This window comes from Seriola aureovittata, chromosome 14 (assembly GCF_021018895.1).
Source record: "Seriola aureovittata isolate HTS-2021-v1 ecotype China chromosome 14, ASM2101889v1, whole genome shotgun sequence".
Lineage (NCBI taxonomy): Eukaryota > Metazoa > Chordata > Actinopteri > Carangiformes > Carangidae > Seriola > Seriola aureovittata.
This window is the reverse complement of record NC_079377.1, coordinates 4,694,532-4,719,579: the sequence shown is the minus strand read 5'-3', so window position 1 is coordinate 4,719,579 and position 25,048 is coordinate 4,694,532. Positions and strand designations below refer to the sequence as shown.

Below are 25,048 nucleotides of genomic sequence, written 5' to 3'. Positions count from 1 at the left end.
ATTAGAGCATATAAAAACTCCTTTGGTCCAACTACTTTTTAAGTATGGTCCTATTAATCAATAAAATTTTAAGAGAAAGGAGCCTGCACCTGCATTGCCATAACAAACCCATGGACAGTGCACATAGACGGTCTATGTGTGATGGTCCAGACTCTGTGCTTTGAGCTTTCAACTTCACTGACTCTGGCCCAGTGGTCAGTCCAGTGAAGTGAAGGAGGAGAAAATAAGACATTTGGTAAACTACTGCAAATAAATCAGAAGTGATCATGAGAAATAAATCATTAGTAAGTTGGAATCTATTTTAAAATATTCAAAATAGATGTCATGTGTCTACTCGTCCTCTGTACATTTATTTTTATTTTATTTCCAATTTATTTTATTTTAATTTGAATATGACCTGGACAATAAATGATTAATATGTGTTCTAGTGACTCCACAAACCATACAAGGGAGGTTTTATGAATTGTATTTTTTTCCAATTTTAATTACTTTAGTATTATAATTATATTAGCATTAATTATTAGTATTAGTATAGTAAGTATTTTTCACAGCTGTAGTAGGCTTCCCTTTACTAATTTATTTGTGGTTTTTAGTGAGTCTGCAGCATGTTCTTTAAAAAATACACAAAAATCTCAAATATAATTAGTTTTAATGATTTATTATAACTGGAACAGCTGAAATCAGTGGCCAGAGCTCGCTCAGAATCTTGTGAACTAATTGCAAAAAATCACTGTATTTTTGTTAATTGGCGTCCTCTAGAGGATTACACTTGCAAGCACTGAACAATTAGAAGAATTACAACTCCCAACATGCAGTTCACCCGGTAGTGCTTCCGCATTTGAACCGCCGGTATTTTAATGTAACCTGTGCTCCTCCGGCAATGGACGGGAAAACTGTGAAGGCAATACTGTTCGACTTGGACAACACACTCATTGAGACAAGTCGGGCAGGTGGAGTGGCGATACAGAAGGTGATAAATATAGATATTCCTCATGTAATGTTTAAGGTTAGCGTCCGTATTTGTAACGTCAGCCTTTGGTCATTCAGGGCAGAGGGAGTAGGGGGCGATACACCGCTGTTCAGCTGATCTAAAACCCGTTTATTTAGCCTGAAAACCACCGGTGACAGTTTTTATGCTCATACTAAACAAACATTTCTTTGTTTTTATAATGGCGTCTTACTGTTGCCATGTAGCCTACTGTGTTTCATTACAATTTCGATGTACTTTTACTGCACTTAAAGACCCTTACTTTCACACATTATTTTCACTTATAATTCCACCTTCAAGTACTGTGTTCTTTCCTTGTGTTTTTACATCTGTATGTCATGACAGACATTTTGATTGGTGATTGCAGGAAAAGCATAGATGTTAATTAACTAACTACTTATGGCTCTATTCTATTAAAGTGGCCCAGCCATTTTTTTCCTTCAGATACCTCAAGTACATTTTTCTGTGTATGTAACGTCTTTAGTTATAATGGAGCATTCTTGTATTGTTGTGTATTGGTACATAAGTATAGGAATGAAATACCAATGCAGTCATTAAAATGTACCACTGGTCCAGCATGCACATACCAGGGCCTTGACTCTGAAGCAGCTAAATGCTGTTCAGTCTTCCATTTTTGATTTCATTAAAGTATATACACCTGTGTTTTTCCTACTGTGAAATGTCAAAACGTTTTCTCTCACACATCCGTGTTGGTTTATTTGCACCTGTGGTGGTGGACAACCCACACCTTTATTTGTTTATTCACATTAGCACATGGAGTTCAGTGATATATTATATAAATATTAGGAGAACTCTGCCCAACTTCAGTATGAACAAAACTCGCAAGCAAAGATGTGAAGAAAATAGGCATGTAGGCTGATGTACAGTATATATTGTTCATTTTATTCTTTGATTGAATTTGTGACTGTTAACAGGATCTGACAATGTAATTTTGTTTTAACCAAAAATGTAAATCCACACACATAAACAAATTGTTAAATCCCCACATCCACCAAAATATGTGTGATTAATGGTGCCTACTTAACCCCAGACTGACTTTTTTATGCATTTTTGTTCATTCATTTAATGAGGTAATCTGTTGTGTGTTACAGACCAGTGAACTTCTGAAGACCACACTGGGCATCGATGACAACACCATATGCAGTATTTGTGACAAGTTCAAGCAGAAGCTTCTACAGGAGAGTTTTGACCCAGCATCAGGCAGATCCATAGATGATGTTCGAGTGGGTCACTGGGAGGAGAGCATCCAGGAGACCGTGGGCAGTAGTTCCCCGGTCTCTCTAGCAGCTCAGTGCTACTACATGTGGAAAAACAGTCGCCTGGAGCTTCTCAGCCTGTCCCCTCCAGTATGTGACCTCCTGAAACAACTGCGCAGCAGATACAAGCTGCTATTGCTGACCAACGGGGAAACTCAGACCCAGAGAGAGAAGGTGGAGGCTGTCAGTTGTGAGGAGTTGTTTGATGCCATCGTGATTGGGGGAGAACATGCAGAGCAGAAACCATTCCTCTCCATCTTCACATTGTGTTTCAGCATGCTGGGGGTAAAGGCCCAGGACTGCGTTATGGTTGGAGACTCTCTGGACACAGATATTCAGGGGGGCTTTAATGCCAGAGTACGAGCTACAGTTTGGATCAGCAGTGCAGGAGGTGCGGTGCCAGATGGTTCAGTGAAACCAGACTACACCGTCCCTACTGTGTTAGACCTGCCACATGTTCTGGCACAACTGGAATAAGGACAACTCGTAACTAGAGCTGAACAATATGCAAAAATATAATATATAATCATATTGAGATTATTTTTGGCAGGTATTGTAATTACGATATGAGTCACTATTTCAGTTTGTCATCACTTTTGCATTTGATTTTCACTGAAAGCATTTTAAAAAGATGATGTGATTTTAGTTGGGGCTTGTACCAACAAAACATGTTTGAAAAATATGATTTGAAGGCCAAGGCATCTCTGTAGCACAACACACACACACACGCATGCAAAAAATGGACAATGTTGATTGCAGCTCCTGCAATTTGGATGTTGCACTTGGCCATATTTTGATTATGTTTCGATTAATTGTGCATCTCTACTGGGGACTGAAACCGTGTGTGACATCACTTCAAGTGGGATTTTGTGGAAATTTGGATTCTTATGGATATGTTTGAATGTTTAATTATTTTATGGTGTTTAAGTACATTTACTCATGTACTGCATTCAGTTTTGTGATATATGTACTTTACTTGAGCATTTCCATGACATGTTGTTTGTACTCCACAAGACAACTAGTTACTCTTCGGATCAAAGCTTATAAATTACAACTGTTTAATACATTGTATACTGTAATTAAAACTAGTTCCACCTCAGGTACCTATAGCAGTAAATGCTACATATGCATCAACAATATAATAATGTAACATGTAAATATAAGTTGCAGGGGTCATTATGTTTTGTCATTATTTTATGATATTACTGATATTTTAAAGCAGAACTTTGTAGTATGGAGTTGGTACTTTTACAAACAATGGATCTGAATACTGTATTTCCACAATTGTTCACACATGGTGTAGTGCCATAAGAATCAGCAACAGAACAGAGGAAAGTGGTACAGCACATTATTTTTATTCAACACTCAGAATGACTGTACAAAAGCCCTTTGGGTTATTTTTTTACACACCTCAACAGAACATGTCACTACATTCATTCCATCATATGCTGCTAATGTGGTCATTTTCTCTCGGTCTTGGCTAATAAAACACTTTGGACAAAGCAGTTACTTACATCATGGCTGTACAGTATATTTGTCTTCTGTTGCACAGTTAATTCACGCAGCTTTACTGAGACTCATTCTTCTGATTTGTACTTTGTCATATTTAAGGCTCCAGCAAAATTCACTTCACATCTAATTTGACTTTGATGTTCATTGCTGCGAGCTCGGCTATAAAATAGCGGAAGACATAAGGAACAGACACTGAGTCAATAGAGTCACTCTTGCCGCACAGGGTGCACACAGTCTTGCGGTGGCGCATGGCCGACCAGTAGGGTGGTGGTTTCTCCAACAGAGGGGAGAGGAGGCTGCCACAGTCAATACACACCTGAGCCACCGATCGGTCCGAGCAGTTGAAGAGTCGATCGTGAAGCAGGAAGGAGGAGCCGTGCGCCAGCAGGGCGTCTCGCTCCATCTCCCCAAAACGGATGCCCCCCTGGATGTTCCTGCCCCCCACTGGCTGATTGGTCACCTTGTCTCGTGCTCCTGTGGTCCTCACCTGAAATTTGTCAGAGACCATGTGACGCAGCCGCTGGTAGTAGACGACTCCGATGAAGATGTCGGCCTCTAGCTCCAGACCGCTCACTCCACTGTAGAGCCGCTCTGTGCCGTAGTAGTTGTAGCCACCAGCCCGGAGCATTTCACCGAAGTACTCCAATGCAGAGTTCTCCTCAGAGAAGGTGAAGGGTGTGGCGTCGTGGCTCAGGCCGTGCAGCGCGCCGGACTTGCCGGCCATGCTCTCAATCAGCATCCCGATGGTCATGCGGGAGGGGAAGCCGTGGGGGTTGAACAGGATGTCGGGAGTCATGCCGCTCTCTGTGAAAGGCATGTCCTCAGCCGGCCACAGGCGGCTCAGGATGCCCTTCTGACCGTGCCGACTGGCAAACTTGTCACCAATGGTGGGGTTGCGAGGTATTCGTACCGTGATGCAGATACGTTTAAAATGGCCTGAGCCAGTGTCATTGCTGCAGATTTTTATGTTGTCGACTACACAGGCCTCTTGGCTCCTAGGAGAAAACAGTGAGGAAACACGTCACTGATTATGATTTGAAAAGTTTGGCATTCAAAATATAATTACTGAATATTATTGAAGAATTTGTTTGTCTAAACATGTAGATAATTCCATCCATCCATTATCTACACCGCTTATCCTTATAGGGTCGCGGGGGGACTAGAGCCAATCCCAGCTGACATTGGGCGAGGGCGGGATACACCCTGGGAAGGTCGCCAGTCTATCACAGGGCTGACATACAGAGACAAACAACCAGCCACGCACACATTCACACCTATGGGCACTTTAGAGTCACAGATGAACCTAACGTGTATGTTTCTGGACTGTGGGAGGAAGCCAGAGTACCCAGAGAGAACCCACACAAGGAGAACATGCAAACTCCACACAGAAAAGTCCCGAAGCGGGGTTCGAACCCGGAACCTTCTTGTTGCGAGGGGACAGTGCTAACCACTGCAGCACTGTGCCGCCCATGGAGTAAAATCATTATATCATTATTTGCAAAGGTAAGGTAATGATGAAAAAACATTACCACACAAATGTTGACACTTACTTGTAGTAGGTGGTGAAGGTCTGGCCAGTGTTGAGGTTGATGTAGCTATAGAAAGGGTCTCCATACTGAAGTGTTGAGCCAATGTGAGGTAGTCCATCAGCGTCCAGTTTTCCATTCACCTCACCTGACTTGGTCCCGAACACCACGCCGTCTTCTCCCCTCACCTTGTCTGCCAGATCCACCAGCTCAGTCTTGTAGATACTTCCATGGGCAAAGCCTCTCTCCCATGATGACTTGTTCACAATCTAAGAAGAGTGATGAGTCTGTCAGGATTTTACTCCATTTAAAAACACTAAAAAGTTATTTGGTGTTTTAGTTCAGTGTCTATTTGGGGAAATATTAAATACTTATTGTGTTTTATTTACCATTGCATCTTCCATGTCGTAGCCTGTGTAGGATATGACGGCCACGATGGCGTTTGTGCCACTGGGGTAGTTGTCCAGGTTGTAGTGGTCGTACATGTACGGCCTGACCAGTGGGCTCTGTGGGGTCTGGAGCCGGTACAGCTTGTTATCTGAGCGATCCATAAACGAGTGCAGGGGGAAACCCATTGTTTGCTTACCTGCAAAGAGAACGGGTTTAATCTCTGACAGACACAATGAAAAAATTTGAATATTTTTCAATCTACTAAACCTCTTCATCTGTGTAGGTGTGTGGGACCATTAATGGCGGTCTCAGACTTACCCATCTGACACTGGTACATGTTCCTAGGACTCTGGTTGTGGTCTGAGTAGGGGATGAAGTTAGCCACCACGCTCAGCATGGTGTGAGGGAAAAGCTCCTGGTGTGTGGTCACTCCTGGCTCGATCTCATCCTCCAAGATGCCCACATTGATGTAAAGCTGCAGCAAGATAGAAACAGAAGATTAAATATGCATTTCAGCTGCGTTCTTCAGATAAAGGTCTGATAACTACCGTAACTTTTTTGAAATTGTAGTTTACACTTACCTGTTCAAATGTCCCAATTAACTCTTCCTTTCCAAGAGCTAGATTGTGTACAGGCCGCACCATACGACAGGGTGTAGTGAAGAGGAACAGGCCTGGGTACAAGCTGGCCTTGCCTGTTTTAGGAACCAGAACAATCTCAGTCCAGGGAGGGATCTTCTTCTCTCTCAGCACCTGAAGGTATTTGATTTTAATGTCAGTTTTCTGCATACACACACACACACACACACAAATGCACAGTACAGCCGTTTAATATTTTACTATCATACCTTGAACCGTCGCAGTGAGTCGACCACAACTGGGGCTAATTCAGCCTCCAACCAGCCTACAACGGCCCCATCCAGGACCACAGGGTAGCAGTCTGAATAGGCTTGACCAGGGGATCCATCCACTGGAGTAACACCTTAAGCACCAGAGACCGAAAGAGTTTGTAAAATGCAAAACTGTAAAACTTGTGTCAGAAACAGTTTAAATTGTGCCTCACAGCTTAATGGAACAGTAGTAAGAACTCACCGAGAGAGCAGAGCAGAGCAGGCAGGGATGTGGTGGGCAAGGTCGGTGCCACGATCTCACAGCTGGCTGTCATGTGGTTCATAAGGCCACAGGGCTCTCCGTCCGGAGTGTGGACAGGACACAGGAAGCCCCAGGACTCTGGCAGCAGCTTACGAACAGAAGTGGTCCTCATCTTGGCGAATGCTGCTCCTCTGTGCACACAGCGGAAGTGGGACAGGTAGCGGATGAAGTTGAGCTTGTCAGCTACGACACACAGGCCTGTGTTCTGCAGCATGCCAAGACCTGGGGTCAGAGGGAAGAACAAGATTTATTTAATAGATGAACTACTTTTTTTTTTAATACCATAACAACTTCGCATACTGAGCTCATGTGGTCATACCTGTCTTGGAGGTGAGGTTCCCAGTGGCCAGCAGATATTCAAAGGGTTTGGTCACATCAGTGCCCATGTTGAATATCTTCATCATGTTTTCAGGACTCCATCCTCCACTCAGTCTGCTGCCTTTCTTGTCAAAGGACAGCTTCACAGACACCAGCCAGGCAGCCAGTCTCTCCTGTCAAGATATTTTGGGGGTTAAATCACTAACAACTTGTGATTTATAAGAAGCATTTTAGTTGGTACACCCAAAGTAAATTCTCAGTGAAGAAAGAGACATGCTTTCTTCAAAAAACTAATTCTAACTTCAAAAACAGACATAAAATCCCTGATGGGATATGGTAAAACTCACCCATGTCGATGCTCAATGTTTGCTTTAATAGCTGCTATATATTTCTGCCTTTTAAATCTCACTACAGCTCCTTCTGTTCAGCAACAGAGGCAAAAAAATGACAACGATTGCTCAGCGCTCATTCAAATGATAAACTTAAAAAACTTGCCTTCAGAAACATGAGGTAGAGCTGGCCGGGAGTGAGCACCTCCTGACACATGATGCTGTCGGGGTTCTCCTCCATGCACTCCTGCTTGGCAAACGTGAAAAGCTTCCTTGTCATCAGACACAGCAGGTAGAACTTCTCCACGTCGGACTTCAGGTGGACACAGATGCACTCGCTGATCAAAAAGAACATGTGGTTTTAGTAAATGTACCATATAATACTACATTTGTGTGTCATTTCTGCAAGGTTGTCCATTTAAAAAAAAAAAAAAAGTCACCTCCACCTGCCATAAAAACTTACTCCAGCAGGAAGTTGGCACACTGCTCGTTGGTGTACCACTCAGGGAGGTTCATTTTAACCCTGAAGCGCTCGCCGAGGTAATTGAGCACCTTGCTGCGGGTGGTGCAGCTCTCCTCCGTGACGATGCGCAGCATCTCTGATACACAGCTCTTGTAGAAGGAATTGTCCTCGCGGCCTTTGATCAGTTCCTGGTAGATCTGGAAGTCTGTGAAGTCCACCAAGGCCTGGAGGACACAGCAAAGAAAATGATCTGTATTAATAAAATGATACAGCACCAGAGGAGTTTCTACCATATATTTGGTGAGGCTGTTGTGCAAGCAAAGCAACTATATGTTCTTCTGAGTCCCAAATTTTTCTCTATTATTTTCTTGGTGATATGTTTTATAATTTCCAAAATATTCAATGTAACACAAATATTCTGTTCCTGAAAACAGGAAGTGGGGCGTTTTTATAACTGCCTTTTTACACCAGAAACAAAGATTTTGTATCACTGAACGATAACACTTTAACGATAGGAGTTATGGTCTTTTAGCGGTGAGCCCGAGTTCGAGAGGTGTCTCTCAGCTGAATCATTGTCTCACTCAGTACAAACAAAGCACTTAAAATCACCATGGCGACCTCTGAGTGCAGCTGAGGACAAACAGCTGATTCAGATCAGTTGATTAGACGACTTCTCTGATGTCAACAGTGTTTATCAAACACTTGACTGACATTTCTGTTAAAGTCCAGCTACAGACTGTTCCCACCACATACAACAACACAGATGGATTTACACACGCTTTAACAGTTTTCACTGGAAATACGCTTTAGTCAGAAATTTCAGTTGGTGCTTCTACACATACAAATTGCTATTTCTCTGTAATTGAGATTCAATTTCAAAAGATTTTTACAATGTAAACCAAAATAAAAGATGGTGACTGTGAGGATATATAATATGTCAATTAAAAAAATCTATTATTCTTTACTAGCAATGCAGTTCAGTGTCAGCTTTTCCAGAAACCAACAATATCGCCCCAATTTCTCCAGAAATAGCATAGTCTGGTTTATTAAAATTTAATAAAATACTCTGATTTCTTTCTTAATTCAAAACTGAATGAAGTACATGAAGGCTGATTTCTACCTTGAGAGCAAAGCCTAGTGGGAGGAAGAAGAGCTCTTTCTGGTAGATGAAGTTCAGCATCACAGTCCCATTTTCCAGGTAATGCAGGTTCATGTTGATGGCTGTGTGCTCCTCCTTTACACAATGCATAGAAATACCTGTGAGAAGAAAAAGATGATGACATTCATTTTAAAAGATATGCAGCTTTAATTGTTGAGCCTAGACTAATATTACAACTACACTTCCACTGTATTTCTGCTCGTTATCTGAAATGATCATATTTACCATACTGAGTGTATCCCTGGCCCCTGCTCTTCCACTTAGGTCTTGCCATGGCAATAGGATAGTTCCTTCTCGGCATGATCAGCATTCGGATAACCTTCTCAATTCCATTCACAATAAAATAACCTCCCATTTCCTGTTAATATTGAAGAAGAAATTGTTAGATATTGAAGAAATACGGATGCATATAATGCATTTCTGTGTATCTTACAAATACTACAATCATGTGTCTTACCTCTGCTTCCTCATGGTGTTCGACAAGCTCCTTAGGAGACATACCATGCAGGTTACACAGCTTGGACTTGACCATGATTGGCACCTGGCCCAGGGACTGTTTGATGATGCCTTTGGGAACTCCATTGATCGACCAGCTGATGTCTGCCTGAGATGATGCAAAAAGTACCAAAGTAAAGAACTGTAAATCTATTATTCACTCTCACACATGTTGTTTAGATCCATAACTGGCCAGTCCTGTAGTTTACCACTTGTCTGGCTGGTTGTGGCAGCCAATTTACATGTGCTAGAGTAAAAGTCAGGTGATTGGCGAAATAAAAATTAGAAGAAAAATGTCATGTCATGAGGGTAAATGAATCTCAGTCTTACCACCAGCTTTCCTTTATATGAGCATCTTCTGCCCCTGCACTCTGCAGGAAACACCCTCATTTCCTTGCAGATGTTCCCTTTGGCGACCACTGGGTTGTAGACTGTGGCTTCCACGAAGGAAAGGCTGATCCTGTCATTTTTTATTGTGAACTCGAGGGGAGGGATAGCCTGAGGAAGACATGTCACATCTCAAAACAAGCAGAAACCTCGAGAACAGAAACAGTTTACAGAAGAAATACTAACAGAAATTCAGCTTAAGCAACAAACTGAGTGAGCACAAAAAATTACACTGAGGTCACATTGAAAAATTGACAAGGGCGCAGAGTAGGGGAACAGGCTACCTGGTGTTAGGACGCAGTGAAGTTAGTACCCTGCAAACCCAACCAGGGTTACAGTGCAGCCTTTTATTTTAAACTCTACTGAGGTTAAAGAGTCTTGCTCATTATATATTAGCTATGTACCATGTGTCCAAATGGTTATTGTTAGCTTTTCAAATAAATGGCAAAAATACTTAATAATAATAATTGGAGAAACACTGAAAACAAACGTTAGCAAACTCAGATAAAAACCATTTGCTGATTCGTACGTTTGGCTTCAAAGACTGACGTTATATTTAATTTAGCTAGGTGTGATTTCAGTTAACGTTACCAGCTTCTAAAGACGAGACTTTCCAGCTTTCCGAAATGGCAAACCGATACACAGTTTCGTGTATTTCTCACAAATACAGCGTAAATAACTTAAATAACTTAGTTTAAAAGTTTAACAGACCTGTACAACGCGGCTGAGTCCGTCAGTGACGGCCTGGTCAAAAGACTCGATGTGGGCTTTAGTCAAATCCTGAACAGCCGCATGTTGAGCCTCTTTCAGGACCCCAAACCCTCCCTGTGTCAGATTCTTTAGACTCGGGGCTTTCGGTAAATTACTCCACTTTGTTGAATAGTCCATGCTTGCACTGCCAGGGAGACATATGCTTGTTTACCACATGTGCATGGAGACACAGGAAGTACATCCAGTCGTCTTCTTCTTCGTCGCTCTGGGGTTTTGTGGCTGGTCGCATCTTGGTTGTTGGGTTGCTGCCATCTTGTGGTGGTAGTTATTGAATTCAATGTCCAGTTCTCCATTTATATTCTGCATTTTAAAATGATTGATATTGTTCCAGGTGGATGCAAATTCAAAATGGGCCAAAGGTGATTTCCTTCATCAGCTGACCGATACTGACCTGCAGCTGTAGCTTGGGTGAGACTGTGGATGCATATATGCTTGTCACCAGCACCTGAAGACTGGAGCTGCAGTGAGCATCTGAAGTCTGGGGCTGGTTGGTGGAGGCTGAAGGCCGTGGCTGAGACTGCAGCTGGCTGCCAGAAGCTGCAGGGTGAGGGCTGGGGAACTGGGATAGGCTGCAGCTGTCTGTCTCAGTTTGCAGGTTACAGTTGCAGGTTGTTGGTAGAGCAAGATTCACAGAGGACTAGAGGTGGGGGTGGATCGGTTGAAGCCCAGCAGCTGACCTCAAGAGGTTAAACCATGACTGCATGAACTTTATACAGATCTTACTCTGAAAAAGATCTATGTGTAAATGGTTTATCTGAGAGAAACAGAGCAAAGTCGACATTCTGATCACACCTTTCCTCGTATTAATGACATTCCAGTCAGTCAAGGAATTTCTCTTTCCCTTGGACTATTTCGCCCTGGATTTGGAGCTGTATTTCCTCAGGTGGCAGTCCTCCGCCTTCTGAGGGCGCAGACGGCAAATCATGTCAAGGACTGACATGAACTGAAGTGATTTACAACAGGCACAAAATAAATTTGAATGTTTTGTTTCCTTTAACATGTCATGCAAAAGGTATTTAAACAAAATGGTGATGCAACATTGTGTACAAGTTAATATTTTGGCCTTGAACAGTTCATGAAGATTTACCTTTTGCAGACCTGGTTTAACTGAGGTTTAAGGTCTATGGTCTGTTAAGTATATGGACAGTTTTCTACAGATCACATCATTTTTATTAATTTGTGAAATGTAAAACTTTCACCATGTATGTTCTCTGAAGGAAGCTCTATTTAAACATATATAATTGTTTAAATGACTTTAATTACAATTAAAGGTGTCACAGTCACATACACTTGTTTTTGGGTCTTACCAAGCTTCAGATGAGAAGATGGATAATCACTTTCATCTGTGTCCAATACAGTCTGAGATACAGTTACCATGTAGGTCATAAATATGCACATGACAGATGCTTGATATTTGTAGTATTTTTTTTATTCTAGCAATATTGTTTCTGATAAAGACAAATGTTCATGCAAGATTTTGGATAAAACATCACCTAACAAAAGCACAGCACAGACATCCCTCCGAACATGACACTTGCTTTTAGATCCCGTTGGCCAGTTGATGAGATAATGTCCAGATTATTTTAACTACAAAACATTTTACAGCAGGAATCTGATCTTTGGTACAGATGAGGAAAATTATGAAATATGAGAAAAACATGAGAAAATGAATCAGATGTGCAAAGAAACTCTGAATAAGAAGAGAAGACATCATTGAATTCAAGAGGTCTAATAATGGATGAAGCAAATTCACTTCAGTACAAACAAACAAATGAAGGTGCATTGAAATGCTGGAGGTCCATTGCTTTTTTTTTTTTTTTTTTTATCAATATGCAATTCCCTCTAAGGCACCCGTCCCTTTGATGTAAAGACATTTCCCAAGAAATTGAATTAAAAAAATAGTGATAGTTTGCCTTTGAAATTTCCAAATCAGCTATCAAGCACTTGTAACCCATTTAACAACACAATCGTGACCCAAATATCCGTTTTCTACTTTTCTACATTATCTTTCCAAAGTGTCAAACATAATTTCAGCTACAGCAGGGCTCTGTATGTTCTTAGTTACTGGGATTAATCTTACAACAACCCAGTTTCTTTTTGTCATTGTAACCTGCCCCTGTAACCATCTCATGTTTCTGACCTTCAGCCACTCACATGTCCTTCATTCTTCAGAGTCATCTTGTAAACACAAATACACAGTGATTAAAAAACATAAATAAATGCTCTTATGGTGTCCCTTAATGTATCTCAAAGCATGGGGAGCAAAGCCTCACACATTTGAACTGAGGTTAAAAAAGAGAGGAACAGCAGGGATTCGAAACATGATGAGAGACTAATGACTGTTTAAAATGAGCCCCTGGATACACGACAGTGGAAGTTTAACTACTCAGCGTGCTAACTGACAGTTTCATATCTAAGGAATAACTAAACACTCGTTTCTAAATAATAATTAAAAAAACCAGTGACATAAAATATATCTGACACAAGTCATCTTGGACAGTTACACCTCAGCTATTCACAAAGAGATGCAGTGAAAATAAAAGTGAGGAACTAAACTATTTTAATGACCCCATGAAACAAAAGCGAATGGGACAGTAAATGAAGAAGAAGCAGTGACCTGATGAAGACCTTTGTCTGTATCACAAGTGACACAGTATGTTTACAAGACCAGAGTAAGTAGCATGAAGTGGGGTCGTATTTTTCTGGTCTCCATCAGCTCTTCTTATAAACAAATGTATATTGGGACAAATCAGTTTTATTTCATGGGGTCTTAATTTCAACAATCAATAACACACTTTGTTATTTTAATAATCAATAACACACTTTGTACAAGCTACTCTACTTTCATTGCAACAGTTCAAAAATCGTAGTCCACACACTTATTGACAACACTTTACAATTAGAGTCCATCTTTTCAGAGATCAGAAATCGAACACAGAACATTAGGGCAGCTCTTCACAAACTAGGGCAAAAAGGTGCTTGTTTATGAGGATGCATACTACTACATGCTGTCACACAAACATGCTCTCTTCAAATGACAAATAAAATGTCAGATGAACTAAATTTTGCGATGAATTTGCTGAGAACAAAATAATGTCAGATAATATTTCACTGATCCCACTACGGGAGTCATTTTGTTATTTCCTCTCTGCCATAGAGGTCAGAGGTCAGGGACACGTGGGCAGAGCTTGTCGGGACGGATGTAAACTTGGGTTTTTGAGCGAAACAATGGCGTCCCTGCTCACCCTGCTGCCCTCAGTGTAAATAATTTGTAGTGTCCACATGGTCGGGTTAGAGGAATGTTGTTGTTATTCAAGGCAAACCTTGACATCTTGACTGTTTAGCTCATCAGACAGTTAGTATATTAGCTAATAGAATATAAGAAGGGAGTCATAAGTTAAATCATATCGGCCCTTTAACTTGTTGATCACTGTTAGCATTGCTCATTCCAATGAATGGGTACTGATGGCTGCAGGTAAGCTATAAAAAAGGGATAAAAAAAAAATAAGAAAAATGTCTGATGAGAAAACAAATTCACTAAGATCTCCAATATCAAGGAATCTGTTTAATGCTAACTCTCGTAGACGGATTATGACCGCATTGAGCAACAGTGCAAAGGCTTATAGAACAAGTACAAGTCACGGTAACAGAGCAAGCTAACTGGCAGTCCTTTTAAGGGAGCGTGGCTGGAAATGTAAGGCACTACAGTCTCACTTGGAGCATCTCTGCATCCTTCAGACCTCTGTTAATCTGCTTAGGGAGAACACTGGTGGTGGTGGAACTGAGATAGAAGGGCGTCTGTCCTCATTCAGAAACTCCCACAAAGTTTGTTGACCAGTTCAGCATCCTCACATTTACAATACGCATAATGAGGAGAGCAGAGATCATTCCTACCGTCCGGTTGGTTTCCATAAAAAGAAAGACTCCTTCCAGGCGTCACAGGCAAGGTTCGGTTAAAGGCTCGGCTTGCTGGAGTGTGCTACTTCTCAGGTGCAGTTTAGGAGTGAAGACAGAGCATGAGGAAGCTTCTAGTGGGGATGAGATGAGGGGAATATTTGTGCGTGATCTTACAGTCGAGTAAAAGGGCCAACGTGAAGAGGGGCCCTCAGTTTGGGAGAGGAGCAGGAGTTGGTGGTGAAGGTGGAGGATGGGGAAGAGGAATAAGGAGAGGAGGAAGCAGATGAGGGGTCAACACTGTTGTTTAGGGTGAAGACACTGGAAATGGCCACATCCACGATGCCTTGACATAGCTCTGGATATAGTTTCCTGGAGAAGGAAAGAATAACAGAAGTGTGACACTGACTTAATGAGTTTAATTTAAGTCAATTGAAAGCACTCAGCTGTGACTGATTCAAAATCTAGCATAGAAAATTAATTTGCACAGAAACCAAAAAAGTCCTGGAGGACTCGACGTGAACAGAAGACTGAGTACAACACAGGTAAAACTGACCGAGATGCCGAGAAAGAAACATTTTTAACATGGATGATGAGCTGAATGTTACTGACTGTGCACAGGCTGGAGCTCCATTGATCTCAATGAGCCACACTTTGAAGCTCTCGTCCACCATGAAATCAAATCCAAAGAGCTGGAAGCTCTGGTAGGACAGGTGCTTGGTGCTGATTGCCGGCTCAATACAAGTCAGACAGCTCCTGTGAAACCACACAGCAAAATCATTTCCGACCATCTGACACCTGAACACCTTCAGGCCGTACACAAACACATGATACAGTTCATTACAAACATTTCAGAAATTAAGTAATCGCTGACTTTTACTGCTATTTGAGAGGAAATGCACAATAAGGCTTCCCAGCATGCACTGGGGCAAAGGTGTTATTGAGCTGTTACTGGTGTTATTGTGATCTGCATTGTGGTCCCATATTTCCATATTGTTGTACAATTAATTAATATGAGTGACTGATTACACCGCGGGTGATGCTGTGTTAACAATCACCAAGGTCATCCTCTACATCTGATGACACTATGCGACACTGATGATAAATTTTGTTCCATCAATCAATCACATTAATTGAGAAACTGTCTCCTTGATTAAGTTTTTTTTTCTCCTATCTCAAAACCTCATCTTGACAGAACATGTGTACTTGCACTTGTGCTAGTATGATAGTTGATTTTCACCACCATTAAGTAATGTTGAGAATATTTAAATAGCATCATATCATAGCACATTTGCAACTGTCTTTTATTTCTGCAGTGTCAATAATCTGTCAAAAATACAGTATTAGCACTGCAGTTAAACTGTGGGAATTAATCTACATACATGTAAGATTATTTGTACACAGATGGTGAAAGGTTTGGCATTTTAGAAATTAATAAAAATGATCTGGACTGCATTAATATAAACCTTAACTTAAATCCCAGTAAACCCATGTCTGCAGCAGGTTTAAGTTACACCTCAGATACAGTGACCTCTACAGGAGTTTAGGTGGTTTCTACAGGACACAGCAGCCAGGATCGGTCTAAACTACAGGTGCAGTTTAAACTGTAGCTTGTGAGGACACAGCAGTGGACTTTAAGTGATCATGTGACTTTGACCCAGACACCACAGGCTTAAACCTTAAAATGCAGCTAAGCTAATGACAAAGCAACAGCCCCTAGAGCTTCAGTAGCTGAAATGTTTTAAAACACAAGTCAGCCATGCTAACATGTCCACAATACTAATGCTAGCATGTTGATGTAGCATGAAATGTACAGCTGAGGCTGAAATGTCATCAATGTTGCAGGTACATGGTCATAAACCAAGAGTAATAGACTAAAAGACATATTGTAAATAATAATCACAGTATGTGTATGCTGTACACTACAGTGTTTCTAACTGGTTGTGAGTTCACATCACTGAGCTGCTGATGCTGTTAGAGCAGAGAAGAAACTGGTTTTAAAGCTGCAGGTTTCTTTCCTGCTGCAAAGACCTCAGTGTGTGTGTGTGTGTGTGTCTGTGTGTGTGAGCACCGGACAACCACTATACATTCCGTTGTGTGGTTGAGGTTAGGGTAAGGGAATGCTAATTAATGACAGGTCCCCATGAATATAGTAAGGCAAGGTTGTGTGTGTGTGTGTGTGTGTGTGTGTGTGTGTGTGTGTGTGTGTGTGTATGAGTGTGCGTGTTTGTGTGAGAGAGTGAGTGAGTGACAGCTTATTACTAACTGGTCTGAATGTAAACTGATAGCATAAGTGGCTCTTATTTTCATTTCTGTGTGCATATTAACCATTAGCAACTGATTGACGCAGTTTTAACAAATTGGTATTAAACGTGTCATTCAGGTTGAAACATGCGCATACAAAGCAGCACAAACTAGACTGATCTGGATTTGGTTAGTGCTGGGATTCAATGGTATTTTATCGAACATCCTACTTTTTGTGTTACAGATTAATTAACGAAAATACTATGTATCTTATTCTTCTTAGCAAAACAAAAAGGACCTACTTTATGATCTGCTTGATCTGAGGTAATATGGTGGTCTCCAGGGTGACATTGTGAGTGTTCAGCAGGTACAGCCTGAACTCATCAAAGAACATCTCGTTCCCCTCCTCATATCGTCCGTAGTTCTGGGAGTGCTCCTTCTGGATGCAGTGGTTGGTCAGGTGGCTGGTCATGTCCTGGAGGTCAGAGCTGTTGTAGGGCTCCGAGGACGTCCGCAGCACACCCTCTCGGTATAAATAGATGTTATACTGATGGTCCACTAGCACCCAGCTCCTAGCAGTAGCATGACATAAACCATAAGAGTCTCAGTAACTGAGTCCATACAGACTGGCACAATCTCTGTGGGTTTGTGTTCAACATAAAAGACTTGCCTGATGTCAAACTTCCGATGTCCCGGCTCCAGAAGCAAAGGTTTCTCCAGGTACTTCTGAATGACATGAACCTGACCCTGATTATCAATGTACTCCAGCAGCTGATTAGCATCATGGGATATCAAAATACCAGCACCTGTTGCAATCAAAACAAATGTGTTAAGCTACCACATCCTCAAATGGTTGAAATTGTTGTGTTTAGCAGCTCAGAAAGTACAAGTTATCTTTTTGATTCAAGTAAATACAATCTAAGAAGACACTAAAGGGAAAATGTCTGACTAAAGCTTACTTGTATCTTGGATTTAAGCCAGAAACATGGATAACAGATTTTACCTTTAGCTCCAGCAGAAGACTTGGCGATCCACACTGTACCCTCCCCACTTTCTTTTTTAGAGTGATAAGAGGCCAGGAAAACTTCCCGCTCATCTGTCTTGGGATTGTTTTTCAGATGGCTAATGCCATTTGTAGCCGGAGCTACAGGGGTGTTGAGGTTAGTGGGATAGATGATGTAGGATTCTGGGAACCAGTTACTGGAGTCAGACAGCTCTGGGCTGGTCTTTATTAGCCTGATGGTACAGAAGGAAAATGGTCAGCTAATGTAATTCCCTTTTAATAATTTACTATAAGTGCATTACTGACATGGATGATTGGAAGACAAAACATATAGATGTTTCTTTTAACAAGGCAAATACATACTTGACCAAAGATGCCTTTCTGCAAAGCTTGTCAGCTCCTCTGTAGTAATTCACCAGCTGCATCAGTCCTGGTTCATGACCTGTAAAGTACAAGTAAGGTCATTTTAAAATCTATTCAAATACCCATATGTGATCACTTGGGGCCTCTAGATAAAAAAAAAAAAAAACACAATCTTTCCACAGGATGTTGGAGCAAGCATCCCTGCACAGTCACAGCAGCTGTTTCATCCTGAGTGGGTGGACTCCAAATATAGCACACTCATACAGACTTTTCTGTCTGCTGTTAGCATCAAATGAAATAAGTAAAGTAATATAATTTACCTAGACGTCCAAAGGGCAGTCTGTTCCGTTCACCAAGCATTAAGTTGAATCTGGGATTGTCTCTTTTCAGCCTTTTCCATTTTCCAGTTGAGAGCAGGATTTTGGAAACTTCTGCATAAACAGTGCTGTTGTCGTCACGGGTGACAAAGGTATACATGGGGGTATTCATAATGCCACTTTGAGTGCGAGGCCTTAAACTATAATAAAAACGACTGAATGTGTAAATAACTTAGCTGTCAGGCTAGTTGTGAGGCTGCCTGGTTGGCACTGCAGAAGAGAGACTGTGCAGGGTTATCTCCTCTGTCCGTGCCATGATGATGAGTCAGTCATATCCAGTCCACACTTCCCAGTTAACTCTCACTGGTGCTCTGAAACTCTAATTCAGCAGTTTGAGGCTAACACGGATTTGTATAAAAGAGCATAACATATGAAGAATGGCAATTTCATGTTGCTCAACAGACAGGGTTCCTCCGTAGTCCCCAGACAAGGGTGTGACTGACTGCTGCTGCCGGCTCCTGGGGCTGGTCCCGTCTGGATTAATTTACATCCCGTCTCCGGTTTAGCTATAGCTAACGGGACTGGGACCACTGTGGACAGCTATCCACGAAACTCTTCCGGTATCCCTCCTCAAAGATAAATACCTAAATAAGAAAGAGCGGAGGGCGTTTTCTAACTAGCTAGTTAGCTGCACAATGTCACAAACGCAGCTTATTTTTCCACCAGCGGCGTGTGCTTTATTCTTTGAAGCTTAGCGGCCGCTGTCATCCACTGTCGACAGCACAAACATAAACCTTCCCGGTTATGGTTAGTGTAGTTCACAGCTACACTGATATCACGGGTAGTTTATATTTATCTGCTTCTTATTCACAATAAAAGTAAACAAAGACAACCTTAGATATATTTCATGTACAAGTATAACTGCTTTAAAATAATTCATGTCGAAATTTAGAGACTTACTGAATTTCAACAACATACAAACTACATTTCCCAGAATGCGACGTAGTAGCGCGACCATTTAATCATTACATTTGTTTGTCGTTTTGTGACCACAAGGTGGCATCGTAGACCTTAGCAGTGGGGACCCGAGCGGTGATGAAACCATAACCCGGAGATAATAAGTTTTAAACTCAAGAAAGAGGTTTTTACTCTGGGAAACACGCTCACTTAATTTATACTTGATTATTTTAAATAATCAAGGACTTTACGTCTAGTATTACGCAGTATAATAACACATTAACTGACATTGATGGTCTGTGGGCGAACCGGGAGGATAAATGAAGCACTCCCTAGTTGTGACAAGTTATGGGTCCAGTTCCGATATTTTTAAAGAAGTTAGTTGCTTTAGCTGTATTCTTTATTTTTCTCGTCTGTTCATCTTAAGTTGACATGTGTCATTTGAAAAAAGATAAAGTTCGGTCCGTTTTTAAGCTGGGTTTCTACATTTGGTGAGAGCGGTACTGAGAGACTAATTTAGGTTTTCGAAGAACGAATTGGAACGTGACAGGAAGTCGTACTGTTGAGGAAGAAACAGGTGGCGGGAACAGCTAAACCGCGAGTGTAAGTAAGGGAACTGTGTTAACGTCAACAAGTAAATAAGTCAACGTGTCTATGGTGTAACACCAACTTTTGGGCATAATATCAAGAAAGACAAGAAGATATCACTAATAGTAAGTGACGTCCCTCATCCTCAGTATTGTGGCCTGTTGTGTGGTGCGGAGTATTTTCAGTAAACACTGCAAGTGGGTCCAGTCCATAGGCTGTTTATCCCAGCATGTAATGGAGGCCAACTTAAACGTCCCTGTGAGTCGAGCCAATGATAACCTAAAGTTTAAGGACACTGCAGCAGCTTTGCTCGTGAACTTTACTCGCTTTAGCCTCATTCATATAGTTATAGAAGGATTCTTCATACATATTCAGTTTATTAGTCACAGGAAGATAGACAGTCTCTGAAAACATCCATATAAAACCTTCTAGGAATGTAATAAGATATAACCTTTACGTGTGTGTATGGGTCAGGGGTGATGTGTGCCATGGCTTTTACTGAGGTCATGTATTTTTAATAACTCTTGTCCCCTCTCCTTCACCAGGCTGGAGCAGGCCAGGCATGAGTGGCGCACACCTGGACGAATGGCAGAGGAGGTCCTTTGACATTTCATCTGGCAACTGTACACCTGAACAGACGGCCGATGCCTACCGGGCCCACATCCTCTCCATTCAGTATGCATGGGCAAGCTCCCAGCTCTCTCAGGTCAGCATGGCCAGCCTGCTCAGGACCTACTCGGAGCGCTACGCCGCAGTGTTGGACTCGGATGACCCCCGCACAGGGCTCAACAACTATGCAGAGAGTGCACTGCATCTGGCCCGCAGTCAGAGGAACCACAGCGACAAATGGGAATCATCCCTGACCACGGAGAGTGTGCTGGAGCTGCCCTGCGTGCAGAAGATGATTCAGGCAGGGACAGGGGGAGGAGGGTCCCTTGTGGCACCAGCAGATGCTAACATATCTGTGGGACAAGAGAGCAGCCCCCTGCCTGCTCCCTTTACTGGTGTCAGGTCAGAGGCTGCATTGTTGAAACCTATAGGACCACCACAGCCTAAAACAGAGGTTAACAACAGTGCCAGTAATCCTGCTAATATTTCTGCAGCGAGGCCAAGAGGCTCTGAGGGGATCTCAGTAAATCCAAACTCATTCTCCCGACCTCCAGCCCAACCACAGTCTATGTTTAGTTATCCTTCTTCAGTTCCTCCACAAGGAAACCCTGGCCCTGCAGGTGGCACACAAAACTACCACTCCTCCTTCCCCACCTCCAATCCATCTAAGCGGAAGAATTTTAACAACCCAGATGGAGGGGATGTTGGCAGGGGGCCACGCGGAGGTCAAGCAGCCGCTGACCCACGAGCTGGAAGCAACTTCAAAACTGCTCGTGAGCAATTCATCGTTGACCAACAGAAAAAACATTCCCATCAGCCCCAGAGAGGCCAGACCCCTGGGATGACAGCAACGGTGAAAAAATCTCTGGGTGCTAACAGGTCTCGAGGTGCATTCTCTAAATTTGTGTCACCTATTCCACGACAGGAGGAGGAAGAAGGTGGTGCAAGCTGTAATTCCAATCAGGAGCCTCAGATCCTGGATGAGCGTCTGAAAAACTTTGAGCCAAAGATTATTGAGCTGATCATGAGTGAGATCATGGACCATGGACCTCCTGTGGCCTGGGATGACATAGCAGGTCTGGAGTTTGCCAAGACCACCATAAAGGAGATTGTGGTTTGGCCCATGTTGCGACCTGACATCTTCACTGGCCTCCGTGGTCCACCCAAAGGTATCCTGTTGTTTGGACCTCCAGGAACTGGTAAGACTCTGATAGGAAAATGTATTGCCTGTCAATCAGGCGCCACCTTCTTTAGCATCAGCGCATCATCGCTCACATCCAAGTGGGTGGGCGAAGGAGAAAAAATGGTGCGAGCCCTGTTCGCTATCGCCCGGTGCCACCAGCCTGCTGTCATTTTCATTGATGAGATTGACTCACTGTTGTCCCAGCGGACAGACGGGGAGCACGACTCATCACGTAGGATAAAGACAGAGTTCTTGGTTCAGCTGGATGGGGCAGCCACCGCAGCTGAGGACCGCATCCTGGTGGTGGGCGCCACCAACCGGCCTCAGGAGATCGACGAGGCCGCCCGTCGACGCCTGGCAAAGAGGTTATACATCCCCCTGCCTGAAGCAGCCGCCCGACAGCAGATCGTGACTAACCTCATGACTCGAGAGAAGAACCAGCTGAGAGAGCAAGAGCTGGAGAGCGTGGTGGCAGCTACAGAGGGCTTCTCCGGCGCCGATATGACTCAGCTGTGTCGAGAGGCGGCACTGGGGCCCATCCGCAGCATCCAGCTCAGTGACATCGCCACCATCACTGCAGATCAGGTGCGACCAATCCTCTACTGTGACTTCCAGGAGGCCCTGAAGACGGTGAGGCCCAGTGTCTCATCAAAAGATTTGGAGCTGTATGAAGAGTGGAACAACACTTTTGGATGTGGCCGTTAAACTGTGGCTCCTCATCCTGATTCTCCTCTACCTCTGTTGCAGTTATGGATGTTATTGTGAAGCGAGTTGGGAAAAAGTTATAAAGCTGTTGAATATTTTGTGCTGTGCACGTAAAGCACGTATAGAGCAGGAGCACCGCACACTATGGTTTCACAAAGATAGTTTTCTAAATCAGGGATTTGTATTAGATTGCATTAAATTGAGCAAGTGTTGCTGTTATTTTTTCCACCTGTAGACTTTATCTCTTTACAGCCAGTCTGATTTTCTTTTTTGGGATCCGTGAACATTTACTCATTGCATTCAGGCTGTTTATAACTTGAATGAAAAACAGACAGAACAAATGAACAGGAAAACAATATGTCAGCATCATTCTTGAAAATGTCTGAAGTGCAGACGTTATCTTTATTCACAGGAATCTTTGTGGTGAGAGAATAAAAGATTGTTCCCAGCAATTTTACATGATGCATTCAGATTACTTTCAGAGGTTTGCAGTAGCTAGACTGTTTTGTTTAGATATTTATGCTATTGTTTCTTTTCGCTTTGCTGTAAACATCAGCCCCCTGTTGTGTGCTCCGGATGAAACATTGATCTGTTTAAATTCCTATATAGCAATTAGCATCCTCTTTGTAATACTTTTAGGTTGAACATTCAGTATAAGTAGTCATCTATATCACTAATGTCAAGACTCTGTCATTGTTTTAGTTTGTTTTAATTAATAACATTTAAAAATATATATTTTTTTCCTACATAAATTAAAGTTTTGCAAAGTGCCTTCAGTCTCCATGAGTTTGTGAATGTCTCAGAGTTGAAACAAAGCAGTAATGGGTTTATCTCCAGTGGATTTCCTCACTTCACCTTCCTTCCCATCTAATCCACAGAGGGCGGTGTGATCACTGTTAAGAGCTGTATTTGCACATTGCTATAACATTTAGCTGTAGGTCTCACTGTGCTGAAATGTTCCTGAGGCTCAGTGTGCTAATCGTGTCCCTGGAAGTTGGGCAACACACAGAGTATCCTGGGTCTCATGTTTAAAGAAACCTGAAAACTTTCGCTCTCTTCCTGTTAGTGATTAAGACAGCAGTGGACTCAACAGGAAAATCTGTTACTGCAACACATCCCTTTTATTAGACAACAACTGCGCGCTCCATGATTTAAGTAATGCCTCTGATCCACAGGGTTTGTGGTTGGTGCAGAAGCACACATGTCAAACTCTCTGTCCAGTTATTATCTGAGCCATCACTGTAAAGAAATATGACGGACTCTTGTCTCCTCCACAGCAGTAACTTGTGTTATTGCCCAGTGGTAGTTCTGGTCAACAGTGTTGATGTTTTTCTAGTTGCATGCCGCACTGGTCACACATACACTATTACTGAAGAGGACCATTATAGATTGTGCACACATGAAATGAAATTCTCATGTAAATTTCATGAAACAATCTTTGAAAATCTGGAAGACCATGAAAAAAGACTTTCATTTATTTTTCATCTTTTTGTCAAGTCCCTAATAAATATTTCAGATGTGTGTGGTTGGCCACTGTATTGAAACTTTGTTGAATTAGCCAGCAGTGAAAGTAGTCACACAACCCCCCCATGGGCGTCTCCGAACACGGGGACTCCTCACAGCTGGACCAGGACAGATGCACAATATTCCTCTGGTGCTGGCAGGATCCATAGAGTCCATAGAGTACGGACTGAGAACTGTGCCATATGGTGTAAGCTTGTAGCTCCATTTGACTGTGGCTGTGCAGCAGTGGTTACATCTGGGGTTGTGTGGTCACAGACATACACGTTTCACAGTTCATTCATTGTAAAAAGAAAAAGAAAAGAAAAGAAATTTAGTATCTATATTCTTGTTAATCAAATTTAAAACACAGACATTTGACATTGTGGTAGAGAAGTGTCATGAAACCTGGATGTTGGTGGTTCATTAGAACTGCTTTATGATGCCTGCTTTAAATACTGTGTGTTGTTGCCAGAGATCAGGTGTAGACAGTGGTGGAAGAAAAACTCAGAACCTTTCCAAAATAAAAGTCTGTAAAACATGTAAGAAAAAAAAAAACACTCAATCACAAATAAAAGTCCTGTAGTCAAAATGTTTACCTGAGTGAAACTATAGAGGTATATCGTTAAAATGGATGTAATGTTACAACCTTTAATATTTTCATGAAATCAAACCCTGATTTTGATATTAATTAATAGTCATTGAATGCATTTAACTGTAATTACTTCTTTCCATTGTTGGTGTCATTTCAGCATTAGAGTCAGAAATCCTTGACACACATGAGGGAAACAATGCAGCATGTGATCCAGTGTCACTACATGTGCTGTGCGCAACACGTGGTCAGATTGTGTTAGCAGTTATTACTGACTGACTTACATGAGTTAGTTTGACTGCACTGTGGATAGATAAACCAGCTGCT

The 25,048-nt window shown here is 42.2% G+C and overlaps 4 protein-coding genes across 5 annotated transcripts; 2 read left to right on the top strand and 2 right to left on the bottom strand.

Moving 5' to 3' along the window:
- Positions 1 to 817: 817 nt before the first annotated feature.
- Positions 818 to 3,780, top strand: nanp (N-acetylneuraminic acid phosphatase). The gene is made up of 2 exons (XM_056395530.1): positions 818 to 970; positions 2,101 to 3,780. The coding sequence occupies exons 1-2, from the start codon at positions 881 to 883 to the stop codon at positions 2,740 to 2,742; spliced, it is 732 nt and encodes a 243-aa protein (XP_056251505.1). The 5' UTR covers positions 818 to 880; the 3' UTR covers positions 2,743 to 3,780.
- Positions 3,600 to 10,974, bottom strand: polr1b (RNA polymerase I subunit B). Its single transcript, XM_056395504.1, has 15 exons — positions 10,707 to 10,974; positions 9,939 to 10,106; positions 9,571 to 9,717; positions 9,339 to 9,471; positions 9,075 to 9,211; positions 7,955 to 8,178; positions 7,658 to 7,829; positions 7,164 to 7,335; positions 6,785 to 7,066; positions 6,541 to 6,674; positions 6,275 to 6,445; positions 6,012 to 6,168; positions 5,693 to 5,889; positions 5,328 to 5,572; positions 3,600 to 4,772 (listed from the first exon to the last, which is right to left on the bottom strand). Exons 1-15 carry the CDS (start codon positions 10,881 to 10,883, stop codon positions 3,890 to 3,892), a joined length of 3,399 nt encoding a protein of 1,132 aa, XP_056251479.1. The 5' UTR covers positions 10,884 to 10,974; the 3' UTR covers positions 3,600 to 3,889.
- A 1,199-nt stretch (positions 10,975 to 12,173) lies between these two features.
- ttl (tubulin tyrosine ligase) lies at positions 12,174 to 19,345 on the bottom strand. The gene is made up of 7 exons (XM_056395521.1): positions 18,591 to 19,345; positions 18,271 to 18,349; positions 17,908 to 18,140; positions 17,575 to 17,710; positions 17,207 to 17,476; positions 15,273 to 15,416; positions 12,174 to 15,032 (listed from the first exon to the last, which is right to left on the bottom strand). Exons 1-7 carry the CDS (start codon positions 18,757 to 18,759, stop codon positions 14,834 to 14,836), a joined length of 1,230 nt encoding a protein of 409 aa, XP_056251496.1. The 5' UTR covers positions 18,760 to 19,345; the 3' UTR covers positions 12,174 to 14,833.
- A 651-nt stretch (positions 19,346 to 19,996) lies between these two features.
- On the top strand, positions 19,997 to 23,401 carry fignl1 (fidgetin-like 1). 2 transcript variants are annotated; one of them, XM_056395517.1, is made up of 2 exons: positions 19,997 to 20,147; positions 20,678 to 23,401. In XM_056395517.1, exon 2 carries the CDS (start codon positions 20,695 to 20,697, stop codon positions 22,627 to 22,629), a length of 1,935 nt encoding a protein of 644 aa, XP_056251492.1. In that variant the 5' UTR covers positions 19,997 to 20,147; positions 20,678 to 20,694; the 3' UTR covers positions 22,630 to 23,401. The 2 variants fall into 2 exon arrangements, with proteins under 2 accessions (XP_056251492.1, XP_056251491.1); XM_056395516.1 differs by having other exon boundaries at positions 19,997 to 20,257.
- Positions 23,402 to 25,048: the final 1,647 nt, after the last annotated feature.